This window comes from Dryobates pubescens, chromosome 4 (assembly GCF_014839835.1).
Source record: "Dryobates pubescens isolate bDryPub1 chromosome 4, bDryPub1.pri, whole genome shotgun sequence".
NCBI lineage: Eukaryota > Metazoa > Chordata > Aves > Piciformes > Picidae > Dryobates > Dryobates pubescens.
The window spans coordinates 29,334,481-29,348,133 of NC_071615.1; the positions used below are offsets into that span (position 1 = coordinate 29,334,481).

Here is a 13,653-nt window from a genome sequence, read left to right on the forward strand (position 1 = left end):
AACTTGCAGGGATGGGGTTTCTACCACATCTTTGGGCAACCTGTTCCAGTGTCTCACCACCCTTATGGTGAAGAACTTCTTCCTAACATTTAATCTAAATCTCTCCTCCTCTAGCTTGGACCTACTCCCTGTAGTCCTGTCACTACCTGACAACCTAAAAAGTCCCTCACCAGGTTTCTTGTAGGCTCCCTTCAGATACTGGAAGGCCACAATAAGGTCTCCTCGGAGCCTTCTCTTCTCCAAACTGAACCTCCCCAATTCATAGGAGGGGAGCTCCAGCCCTCTGGTCATCCTCATGGCCCTTCTCTGGACACATTCCAGCATGTCTATATTTTTCTTGTAGTAGGGCTCCAGAACTGGACACAGTACTCTAGGTGGGGTCTCATGAGAGTGGTGTAGAGGCTGTATTGCTCTGCATGGGGTAGAAAATGCAAAAGATGGGTGCTTGACCAAAAGTATCCTTTTGATAAAGCAATCTTTTCCCATCTTTGGCGGAACTGAGTGGAGAATATTGTCAAACTCCAGTAAATGTAAGTGCAAACTCATGGGGTCACAGAATGGTAGGGACTAGAGGATTACCCAGTCCAATCTCCCTGCAAAAGCAGGTTTACCTTGAGCAGGTTGCTCATGATAGTGCCCAGATGGGTTTTGAAGGTCTTCAGAGAAGGAGACTCTGCAGTTTCTCTAGGCAGCCTGTTCCAGTGCTCCATCACCTTCACAGGAAAGTTCTTCCTTATGTTAAAGTGGAACTTCTTGTGTTCTGGTTTGTGCCTGTTATCCCTTGTCCTGTTACTGAGAACCGCTGAAAAGAAATTGGCCCCATCCTCTTGAATGGTGCCATTTAGATACTGATCAGCCTTAAGGAGATCCCCTCTCAGTCTTTTCCAGGCTAAGGAGCCCTAGGCTTCTCAGCCTGTCTGCAACAGCCTCCTAGTGAGATAGGAATATATTCAGATCATAGCAGTTCCTTCCTGGCCCTCCTGCACTATTTGGGAAGGATTTCCTTTCATGCTCTTGCTTTGGAGGGGTTAAAAAACTAATGCTAATGCAGGTGCTTATGGAACTGTAGTCACAGAGGAGTGACATAAATGAGCTGAGGTCTTAAGTCAGTCATGTCTTGTGGCTGAATCAGAAATTTGTCTTTCTACTGTGGTGAAGAATAGGTTTGAACCTGGACTTGCAAAGCTCGGTATTGTTGCTCTTCTTAACATTTAGAACAGGAAAAAACAAGCTTTATTTCCAAGGGTGCTGCGTGCTTGGAGCTCCCAATGAACTCAATTCACTTTTTCTTTTGAACCAGCTCAGCTGAAGGGTGAAGATGTCCTAGGTATTAACCACTCACAAAGAATAAAATACTTAATCCAGATTGTTTCATTTGTTGGTCTTGGTGAATTCAGGAATTGCATCTTCAGGATGGTGCTGTCTAGTGTTGGAAGTGCGTGAGGTGAACTCACCGTTTCTATATATATGGAAGCAAAAACTTCTGGGGTATAGTGAGGGGACATTGTTTCAGTCTCATGTATGACATTGTAATTGTGTGGGGTTTAATGAACAGACCAGAGTAGTTACACTTAGTAATGTTTGTTCACTAAAAAGGAAAAGGGGTGTTAAATCATTGTGTTCTTTGATGAATGGCTTGTACACTGAAGAATAAATTGAACAAACTGGCATAGAGCTCAGTGAACATGAAATCAGCTATTAGAAGAAAGCTTGTGAACAAATTCTGAGCCTGATATGCATCTTTTGATTAATGTCCTATCAATCATCCATAGTGGCTACCTTAGCTAAGTCGTGCTGTAATCATTCATGGTTGCTTACAGGAACACTAGCAGGGACTATAGAGCTGCAATAACTGAATATTATTACTGATTTCTCCCTAACTCTTGCTGTGAACAATTACTGTTTTCACTACGTTTCTGCCTCCCTCTATTAAAAAGAATACAATGCAAAATGAAAAGAGAGTTTCTGAAAGACCAGTAAAATTCTCCCAGGGTATTCTTAATGATATTCTGTTCTAAATGGGCAAACTACTGTAATGCAGAGTTCTCACCAGGAATAATAGTAATGTAATCACTTTGAGGCTGTCTCTTTATGAATTGTAGTCAAACAGTCAAAATGTGTAGTCAGATTAAGGAACACAGAATTTCTGTAGAATTATTGCTTAAAATGGTTGAAATTATTTTAGCTCTTTTTTGTATCACAGTATTCTCAGTTAATGCACTTAACAGCAATAGCAATTAAGGCTCCAGAGTGTAAATTTGGATTAAATCCATCCTTTTGACATTAGAAGAAGCCTTGATTCTTAAAAGGTACTATGCTTCCACTTCTCCTTTTTAAATTTGGTTGCTTGGTGTTTTCATTTTTCAAGGAAAGAAAAAAAAACACAAACCACCAATAACAAGCCACCACTTCTTTATTTCCCCTCCTCTATGATTGTAAGGTATTTGCAAATGTTTACAGGAGAACCTCATTCCTGTTTGTGAAGCTTTAGTTCCACACCATTGTTTCTCAAGAGTGACACAAAGAATGCATTGGCACTACCCAAAAAATAGATCCTGAGCTGGCAGTGTAATTTCCTCCAAAGTCACTGTAGTCTGGGAAATACTGTGGAGTAATGAAGTGATGACAGGTATTAACATGCATAATGGGCTTTAATAGACATTTAATGTTGTTTAACTGGGAGAAGGAGAAGTTCTTTCCCATTGGAATATTTCTACATTGAAACTCATTGATCACCAATTTCAGAGGGGAAAGGTTAATCCATCAGTTTCTGTAACCAAACGGCGCTGATGGAAATTCTTTAGGTGACATTCTGGATGAACTGAGCTTTCCATCTTTGCAAACAAATGAGTGATATGACAAGCATGGTGTTCAGAACACATTTAACCAATTGATTTTCTCTCCTCTTGTAATAAGATCTAGAGACATATGAAAGAGCGTAGCATGAGCTAAGATTAAAGGAACTGCTTCATACACGCGAACGCAGGGGAACTGCATTATCAATAAAAGTACTATAAAGCATGTAGGCACCCATTCTTTTTCTTTATATAAAGTTTGTTATTGCAATAAATAGCTGTTATTGAACTACTTGCCTTTTATTTCAGTTTTTCAGAATCTTATTTTGGTTGGCTTTCTGCGGTTCCTCGGTAAATGTTAGGGGGAAAATGTTGTGTTTTGTGGAATCTTTTTTTCACTCACTGGTAAATATGGCCAACTGTGGATTTAAAACCAAGATTTATCATCAGAAAAATGTGAGTGGGATGGAGGAAGGGACTTGGCTTCAATTAATGACAATATATCAACTATGCTTTAAAGGTTTAATCTGGTCAGTTCCACACTGTAATGACCCTTATCTTTTTCCTCCCTTTTCCCTCCTTTTTCTCCCAAATTCAGCCCTGCTCTGAGTTTCACATACCCTCCTACACCGGTATCCCTCCAGCAAATGCATCAGCAAATTATAAGTCGTCAGCAAACCCTAGGTTCAGCCTTTGGACACAGCCCTCCTCTCATCCACCCTGCTCCAACTTTTCCTACCCAGAGACCTATTCCTGGCATCCCCAGTGTCCTGAACCCTGTCCAGGTCAGCTCTGGACCATCCGAGTCCACACAGGTGAGAGACAACAAAAGAAACCTTTGCACTCCATTCATTTAAAGATAAAGGAAATAAATTACTTTGTCTCAGTGGCAATTGATAACCACTCTCACTAAGACCCTTGGGTAACAGTTTTCATACAGCTATAGCATTTGCGGTCTCTTTTTTTATAAATCACAGGAGTGTACATGTGGTTCCTGGTTGGTCACAAGCTCTTAAGTGTTTCACTGGGCTGCAGCAGCTTCTTATCCCAAACTGTGTCTCCTGGACATTGCACAGAAACTTAATAGAGGTGGGGAGTAAGAAAAAGGGGAAAACCACATCAAAACACTGACATTTTAAAGTTTAGCAGCTTCACTTCTGGATTAGACTGATTAGAATATCCACAGGATCATATCCTGCCCTCCTGACACAAACAGGAGTAACACTAAGTGAGTAGCTCAGTCTGTGAGCAATAGAGGATAGTGCAGAGGTTTGAAGGTGGTTTTTTCTCTAATTTGTGCAAAATTGGACTTACTAAGTTTGAATTAATCATTTCAGTATTCTCAGAAACTGAGGGTGCACAGTGATGAATCAGGCCCATAATGTGGTGTTTATCACAGTTCATGGTTTGTCTGTTATTAACTAGTGCTGTTTGTTTTCAGATAACCTAGGATAGGTTATTTATCAGTCTGGGAGCTCTTTATCTTCTGGCTAGCTTTTACAACTGTAGAAGCAGAGCATGCTGCTGTAGGAAGCATATTGATTTTTTGTGGGGTCCATGCAAGTTCAGATATCTCTAAAAGATCTCAGGATTCCTACAAGATCCATTTGCAGGTATAGCTAATGGTGTTCAGTGTAGCACAGCAAGAGGGGAAAAAAGATTCTGGCTTGTTTATGTCAGCAGTAGTTTTGCTATTGACTTGGAAGAATTCAGGACTTCACCTAGGATTTTTTGACTGAGTCTCACACCAGTGTTCAGTTTTTCTTGCTTTTTACCATTATAATGACAAATGGAGTAAAAGAGCTCAGATCTTGTCTGCAGAGGTTAAGTGCAAAACCTTTCCTCTGAGTGTGAAAAAAGCCCATCTTCCTCTTGTGTTCATTTGAGTAAGCACACAGTGATTTTGCTTTTTGAAAGCTGCCTTTCTGAAGTTGTCATTGTGTGGAAAATCAAGTTCTTCCTACCCCTCCCTGGCTTGACAAAACCGGCATTGCTTTGTAGCAAGGAATTTCTTCAACTGCCCTTCTTCCCTCCCTGTTCTGTTACAAGGTTGAGTGGTGCAGCTCTTCTACAAGTTGATATTACACAATTGAAGCATAGTGTAATTGCATATCCAATGTAATTAACAGTGTAGCTGTTCCAAATAAAGCTGTGGAGTAGATACCATGTATCCTTGTTTGGGGCTACACATTTATCACAATCTAATTTTGTCTTCTTTTGGGGGGAAAAAATCCCCAACCTTGCTTGCAGCAGAACAAACCCACAAGTGAATCTGCGGTGAGCAGCACTGGAGATCCCATGCACAACAAGCGCTCCAAGATAAAGCCCGATGAGGACCTCCCCAGCCCCGGGGCAGGAAGCATGCAGGTAGGACAGAGGGTCACACTCACGGGACTTCCATCTTGCTGCCTAAGGAGGGAAAATGCATCTTGCCTCTAGCACGTGTTCTCAGGCTTTCTGCATTTGTGGGGCTCTTCATCTCTTGCACGCACACAAGGAGACTCAGTTCAGGGCAACAAGGGGTAAATGAGCATTGAGGGGCTGCTGGGATGCAGGGTCTGTTGCAGAATGAGTGCAGAGAGGAAGGAGGCTGATGGAGAAGTGCCTCTGATCAGTCAAGAGAGTGCTCAACCCTCTTCACCATGGAAAAGCAAATGAGGGACATCCAGCTCTTCGCGAAGAAGGTGTTTTCTGTTCAGCAAAAACACTTAGGCCACCACGACTTTTGCCAGTCCTTAGCACTGTACTATCAGGCTCCAGTCTGTTTTGCCACTGGTTTTAGCAGAGCAGCTCCTGAGTTACAGCGACTGGGGGGTAATGAGAAATAGGCCTCGGTCTGGTGAGTGAATCCATGAAAGCAAAGCGCAGGGGTCTGGCTGAGTCCTTCAGCAGGAGTACGTAATCTGAACCAAATGGTTCCGCTAGCATCTGACTCTTACCCTCAGCAAATAACCAGCTGGGGGGAATGAGGCACCTTGAGGCTCTGAAGGTGAAAAGTCAAATCCCCAAATTAAACAGCCTCTGGCCCTGCTCACCCATTCTGTGCACAAATTATGGGCAAGAACAGACTAACCAGCAGCCTGAAACTTCCATTTGCCCTTGAAAGGTTTTAGTGTGCAAAACTGTTTTGTGGATTAACAATGAAAACTCACTTTGGATTATTGGTGATCCATTTGATGTCTAACCCTAGTACTAAAGTCAAATTCCAGTTAATTCAACTGTAGTGAGCAGTGCCTTTTTCTCTAGCAGTGCCACTGAATAATGAGGGGCAAGCATGCAAGTAACAGGCTGCTTAAATGTAGGGGGAGGGAAGCAAAGACTTTTTATGGTTTGCTTTTAACTGAAACATAGAGAAATCTTTAAATTTTAAAGAAATTCTCTGCAATGAGTACTTCTGGGGAGGAAAGGTTTATTTTACACCTATAGTCTGCAGATGGCCTGGCTTATCAGGTCTGTTTTGGGCTTCTGTGTTTTGTAGAATGGAGTGGCATAGTGAAGTAAGTGTAAAATAATCTTCCCCTTACAGCCACATCATCTTTCTTTGAATGCTGAAGTTATTCATGTTTTTTCCTTCTCAGTTTCAGAATTTCCTCTCTCCTCTCCTCACCCCTGGTTTTTTTTTTTGGCTCTCACTAGGAACAGCCAGAAGGAATGACCCTGGTAAAAGAGGAAGGAGACAAAGATGAAAGCAAACAGGAGCCTGAAGTGGTCTATGAGACAAACTGCCACTGGGAAGGCTGTTCCCGGGAGTTTGACACTCAGGAACAGCTAGTGCATGTAAGTTAATGGTATTCAGGAACTGGGTTTTAAAACTACGTGACCTTTTTCATGGAGGTTGTGTTCTCTGACCCTGTGCTGAGTCAAGTTTCTTAGCTAACAGTGCTGCAAACTGGAGAGGGGTTTATGAGTTTCTGAGAATAAAGAAAACTTGGAGCCACAGTGCTTGACCTGTTCAGTCAGCTAAAGCTTAGTGTAAAATTCAATAAAGTCTTCAATAGAGATTGTAATGGCTCTGATCCTGTAAGCCAGCAAATGCTATTTTGAGTTAGAGACTTTGATAGTTATTGAGTAATAGTAAGCTGGACATGAATTATTATTAACCTTTAGCCAAGTTTGATTCTTTTCTCCCCAGAGTGACTGTAACAGTAGAAATGGGTGAGGGGAGTTCTTCCCCCTCCCAGAGTGGGATTTTGGTATCAATTTACTGTTGTGCGTAAACTGAAGGGGGTTATTTGGCTGAATACACAGAGGCTGAGTTGTTTCAGTCTTGTTAGCAAAAGGAGACCTTGTGGTCTTTTTTATGCTATACCAGGAAGTAGTATCTGTCTTGTTTTTAATTCCTCTCCAAAACAAATTAGTTTTTACTGTTTCACACTGTTGTAAGATAGAAAATGAAAGATCAAAATCCAGAATATCATCTGACAAGTACAATCCTCCCTGCATTTCCAACGCCCTTAGAAAGCAGCACCTCTGCTAATTACCAGGGTCATAGAACATACTAAATATTCTGAAAACCAAAAAGGAATTCCTACTATGGATTAGAGAGGAACATCTTCAGCAAATGACTAGGGTGTCAGGGTCATATTCACTGCAGAAAACTTTTACTTCCCTGGAGATTATGCAGAATTTATTGCAAAAATGTGGCCTCTCTACTGCTAAAATATCTTGTTGGAAAATGTACTTTTCCACCCAAAATACATTTGAAAAACCCACCACCTATTTCCAAACACTATCCAAAATGGTAAACTCATGCTGCAAAGCTGCCTATAACAAAGCAGTGCCAGCTTTCAGTTGCTTGGAGTGTCAGAGCCTCTTGATGTTGCAGTTAGTCATTAAGATGTCTTTTCAGGTCCTTGTTATTATTAGTAATAGTAACAACCGTAATAATAACAATGATACTACTACTAATAATAATAGTAATAACTCATGGACTCTCAAAACCTCTAAGAATGGCCAAAATTAGAGGTGTTTTAAAAATCCTTTGAAAACATTTTGCGCAAAAAATTCCCTAACACCTTATTAGGACAAAATGAAATGTGTGGAGAGACTCTTAGTGTGCCACAGTGTCCTTTTGGGCAGCAATGCCATACGAATGGCTGCTGCAAAGGGTTGGGACACATTTAAGGGACCAGGTGTCAGTCTTGCAGTTGATTCCATGCAAACAGACCAGTTGACATCATCAGGGGCTCTGCAAAGGCACAGTCTTTGTGGCTGCTAAGAACTGTAAGGCTGACAAACTTTTCTCAATATTCAGAAATAATCCCAGTCATGACAATAAGTCATTCACACAAAAATACATGAAATAAAAGAGACATTCAGAAAGAAGGTGCCCTTGGTAATGAAGAAAAGGAGGAGGATTTTTTTGACGTTTCAAACATAAAATTGAATCGAATTCCACTGCGTGTGTCAGCTAATAGCTAACGTTCTGTAGTGTCAGGTGCATTACATTGGCAGTGTGAGAGTCTGGTTGGTTTACTTTTCATAAAAAATGCATTTGTTGTTCCTGGTGTGATTTTTTTTCTTTTTAATAGTGAGTCAGACTTATTATAACAAGGGGCCTGCAGCAGGGCTGCTCTGAAAAAAATACCTATTTTTTACCTTCTGCACAATGGCAACATCAGAAATGGGTTTCTCTAGACATAAAAAAGGATATTTTTTTTTTCTCTCTGATACAAGAAATTATTTTTGGTAAGTCTCAGGATTCAGATATGTGATGATGTCATTTAAGATTGCAAGGTGCAGGTCCCGACTTGATACCCTGAAGACAATAAAATCATCCTTGCAACCATCACATTCAAGCAGCACAAATTGCTCTGTAGGAGTCAGCAGACTTGGTGCTGGGGGGCACATTTGTGATTTCCTGTGTTGCTCTAACAGCCTTGCTGTGGGGACTTCAGCAAGTTATTTCTGTCCAGAATTGCAAAGTGCTTTATCCATCAAACTCTGTTGGAATGTCTGGTGCTTCACACATCTGTCTCCCCCACATTTCACCTGCCCTTGATTGCTGCAGCCCTTCGATGTCCACTTGTAGCAACTAGGGACATTTCGTCTGGGTCTCCATCAGGCTTCATGGGAGGACAGTCCTGGTTTGGCTTAGGTGTGTGACTCTGGCAGAAAGCTTTCAGTTTCTGAGCATCAGCTCAGTCAGCTCAGTCATTAAAAGTCTCACTCAGGAGCTCTCTAAACCTCCTCTAAACCAGCTCCTTGGGCTTTGGGAGCTTGTCTGAGAAGAGGAAATTTGTAAAATGCAGAGTTTCAGAAAAAAGACCTAAAAAGCTTCCTTGTACATTCTGATAAGGCTAAATTTTCAGCATCTACACAGGCTAGCAGTAAGTCTTTTCATGTGGTGTTCTTTTACAGGGGAATAAAGCTGCTGTTTGTAGCCATACATAATAGGAGGATGTCAAACCCAAACCATCCAATGGCACAGACCGTTATCCAAGACTTGTTATCCCAAAGCACAGGAATGTTAGATGACCCTGCAGTGTTTAGGGAATAAATAGAAGTATGTCTTGAACTGCTTGTTTTGTTTCATGGGGGAAGGGTTGGGTTCCTCAGTGTGAATTCTAGTCACGCCAGGCTGAGCAGAGCTCAGGAGAGCTTTTTCACAATACCTGGTGCACACTTAGGGTGTGGACACAAGCACAAATGTTGTGGAATACAAAATTTGGCACATTCAAGTCTGCGTCAATTCAGGTCTCTCTCTCACATGAGGATGGCTTTATTATCTTTTGGGAATGATGGGACCAGATTTGCTTTGAAATCAGTGGTAGGTGAATCAGTTTCTAGCCGTATCTGCATCACAAAGTGATATGTGAAATGCCACATATGCAGCAGCAAACATGATCATCATCTCTGTCTGAATGTGTGGTGTGGTGTAGCTTTAGAGCAGGCGCTGCAGTCTCAGGCACTGTGGTCAGGATTTGACAGCATTTTTCTCCATTACTTTCTGTTTCAAAGTCCTACTGTTATTAGTGTAAAATGCAGGCATTGTCTAAAGTGTGCTTAGGCCCCAAGGGTCAGTGTTTTCTGGCTGTTCTGAATTTATGAACACAACCTGGGCTGTTCTGAATAAATAACTACATAAGAGAATGGTTATTGACCCACCCAGAAGGGTCTGACACCAAAATGCGTTTGGGGCCAGAGCTCTTATTTTCAAGCAATTCGTGCCACTTAGAATTCAGCATGGTTACATTTTCATGACACATACACCAAAAAGCAAGGTATTAAACCGTTCAGACTCTCTGCCTTATTTATAGTACCTATCCATCCTTCCCCCCCTCCCCTTCTCTTACAGTTAATAGAAAGATTCATGATTCTTCATGGTTGTCTATCTAGTGTCTGACAGTACCGACTGCCCTGCTAAAGCAAGTCACTATCTATAATTGATATCCTTCTATGGAATAGGGTACTGGCTGCAATTGAAGGGCTTTGCTGAAAGCTCTTAAATCCTGACAAGTTCTGCCCTTGTTCTGGTTCAGTCGCTGAGCTGCACTGCTGGGATCCCAGGGTTGTTTGAAGTTGGTGCAAAAGGGGTGCGTGTGTTGCATGGGAGCAAAGCACGAGGTCGAAGAGAGCCACGTTAGAGCCACCACTATATTGGCCCTACCAGGTAGTCTTACTTACAGTGTACCTGAAGATTGCTTACATTACTGTTGGAACGTGTGTATTACAGGCTTCTTCCTTTCCCTGCTGCTGCTTCTTAAAGAAAAAAAAAACCCACCTTATTTATTTTAAAGCCTCAGTTTGCTGCTGGGGTCTTTATAATTCATTCAGCTGTTTAATTAATTTCTCTGCCCAGTGAGATATTATAATTGGGCTTAGCTGAGCTCAAGTTTGTTTTAAATATGTGATAAATGCACTTGAGCGCCCAGAAGCTAATAAGATATTGTATATTTTTATAAATCTGCTTTTTGTTGCACTTTGTCTTTTCTTTTTTTTTCTCTTTCTCCCAGAAATGAGTTTAAGAATAAAATATTGCAGAGGGGTTAGACACTAAAGATAAAAGTTTGTTTAAGAAAATTATCCTTCAAGGGAATGACTGAAGTTATTGTTAAATATTAATACAATGCCAATCAGAAAAACACAGTGCTGCCTATTTCTCATCCCCCTTGCTGTGTAGCCTTGATGATAATTATTTTTTATTCAAAAAACATGCTTGAAGAACTGTAGAGCTATTTTTGTTAGCGTTTTCTCCCTAATTGTACAGCAATAAAATTCTCTCATTGTTGTTACGTTTGATTAGATGAGATCAAAAGAGCCCCGCGCTGACAGCAATGGCTTACATTCAGGATTTCATTTGCTAAGGTTTTCCTGTCTCTTTGATGGCATTTGAGTTGCCAAAGCCCTGGTGACTGGAGCACTCCCCTGGCAATTCCTGGGTCATCTGCTGTAATCGTGGAGCCACAGAATGGAATGGTAGGGTTTGGAAGGGACCTCTGAAGATCATCTAGTCAATCCCCTGCTAGAGCAGGGTCACCCCAGAGTAAATCACATAGGAACATGTCCAGGCATGTTTTGAATGCCTCCAGAGACCCCACAACCTTGCTGGGCAGCCTGTTCCAGTGCTCTGCCACCCTCAAGGTGAAGAATTTTTTCCTTATGAACAAGAGGACACAGTCTCAGGCTGCGCCAGGGGAGGTTTAGGCTGGAGGTTAGGAGGAAGTTTTACATAGAGAGAGTGATTGCCCTTTGGAATGGGCTGCCCAAGGAGGTGGTGGGGTCGCCGTCACTGGGGGTGTTCACGACGAGGCTTGACAGGATGCTTGGTTGCATGGTTTAGTTGATTAGGTGGTGTTGGATGATAGGTTGGACACGATCTTGAAGGTCTCTTCCAACCTGGTTTATTCTATTCTATTCTGCTTTCCAAACATGAGACCTCCTGTGTTCCAGTTTCTGTCCACTGCCCCTTGTCCTGTCACTGCACACCATAGAGAAGCCTCTGGCTCCATTCTCCTGACACTCAGCCTTTATATATTGATCAGCATTAATGAGATCCCCCTTAATCTCCTCCTCTTCAGGCTAAGCAGCCCCAGCTCTCTCAGTCTTTCCTCATAAGGTAGGTGTTCCAGTCCAGTTATGCTTCACCAGGCTCCCTTAGCCATACCAGAGGAAGGTTTCTTCTGTTTCTCAGGTACCTATGTGTATCCAAGGTAATTGTGGTGCACTGAGGATACACAGAAGAGCCATTAGATGGCATTGCCCGATTTGAGTTCCTTTGTTCTCCACTCCTACAGAAGAGGACACGTTCAGCTCTGACTAACAGAAGTTGGCCAGCAGTCTGTGAAGACCTAACACCTGGGCTGTACCCACAACCTGCCTCAAGTTTTGCAGCATCTGTTGTGATATGAAGTGCATTAATCAGTGATCTGCACCTCAAAACAATGTGTCCGATCAGGGGGTGAGGAGTACACCACTCTCTAAAGAACTAAAGCTCTTTGCAGTGGGTCATTTCCCTGCTCACTTGCAGAGGTGTTGGACTAAATGACCTTTAAAGTTCCCTTCCAACCCAAAGCATTCTATGCTTTTGGATGCCCAGAAATAAGGACACTCAAAATCAAATGACTTGCAAGTCTCATTCCCTCTGTTACCATGCTGCCTTCAGCTTGTGGCTTCTTCCTCAGCTCCTCTCCTGTTCCAGAGTGGTAGGTAAGGGCTGGAGAGAGCTTCACCTCTTCTCTAAAAAAAGATCCAACTGCAGTAGGAGAATAAGCCAGGTTAGAGCAGTTTACCTGAGTAATAACTGTGGTGGCAGAGCTGTAAATTACCCCAAGAATCACATATTGTCTGCTGCTGGTAGAAGGAGAAGCTGCCTCATGAGCAAACAGTCCTAAGCTGCCAAAAGTGCTACTCAGAGCTGTGTGAGTAGACATCTAGGGCTGAAAGGAGGCAGTTACAGCTACCCCAATGACAGGTTGCCCTTGATGCCTTAGCAATTTCTTTTCTCTGGGTGCTGGGGGTGTGCTTGCAAACAAGTTGTGACACAGGTAAGGACCCAGTTATGTGAAGCAAGTCCTTTCACAGTCTCAAAGGGGTGCAGTGACACATCCCAGACAGTGTGCATCTCCACATAGCTGCAGGGATTTATTTATTTTTTAATTCTTCACAGAGGCAGTTTTCAGTGCTTTTTCATTATGGTTTTATTTGGCTCCAGCGCAGTAACGCAGGGAGTCTTCAGCCCATTCGCAGGTTCATTGTGCATGGCACTGACAGCTACTGCCCTGAAAGGTTCAGAAATGTTTCCTTTAAATTGAAAAGAGTAAGGAATAGATAAGAACATGAAATCCATTATAGTAATCATTTTTTTCCCGACAAAAGGGGAATGTTTTGCGTACAACAGCAAAGGGCTTTTTCTTGGTGGCTTTGTGTTATTTCATCTTACCTTATTTTCTACTCTTTGGGGTCTGGACCCTAATCCATATTTGGAGAAGCAATACTGTGAACAAAAGAAAAATTATTCTCAAGTGAGACAAGCCCAGGGCGTGGGCTAAAGGTTGGGACAACGTGAGGAAGGCAGGGAGTTCTTTCAGAGGCAAACAAGTACCATATTTTTATTTTAAATTTAATTGTATTCCAGGTTTTGGAGGTTGATGCTGTCTTGGGTTTTTGCTATATTTGTAAGCACCTAGAAAAAGTGAGGTTGATTCTCACCAATGACCTCGGAATCACCATGATGCAAACACTTACAGTGGGTTGGAAAAAAAAGAAGAGGTTGCGTCCAGACTTCTCTTGTGCTGGTTCAAGGGTTGGACTGGGTGATCTTTGGCAACCAGATACATTTGTGGTTCCCTGTGGTGTCCAGTGACAGGACAAGGGGCAATGGACATACACTGGAACCAGGATAATCCACGTAAACATA

General features: G+C 42.2%; 1 protein-coding gene across 2 annotated transcripts in view; it reads left to right on the top strand.

Moving 5' to 3' along the window:
* GLI3 (GLI family zinc finger 3) overlaps positions 1 to 13,653 on the top strand; it is a 211,373-nt gene that overhangs the window by 167,747 nt on the left and 29,973 nt on the right. For both annotated transcript variants that reach the window (XM_054160988.1, XM_054160989.1), the window contains 3 exons: positions 3,394 to 3,610; positions 5,049 to 5,162; positions 6,432 to 6,572. In XM_054160988.1, the coding sequence (XP_054016963.1) occupies positions 3,394 to 3,610; positions 5,049 to 5,162; positions 6,432 to 6,572 (472 nt within the window). The remainder of the gene's footprint in view (positions 1 to 3,393; positions 3,611 to 5,048; positions 5,163 to 6,431; positions 6,573 to 13,653) is intronic.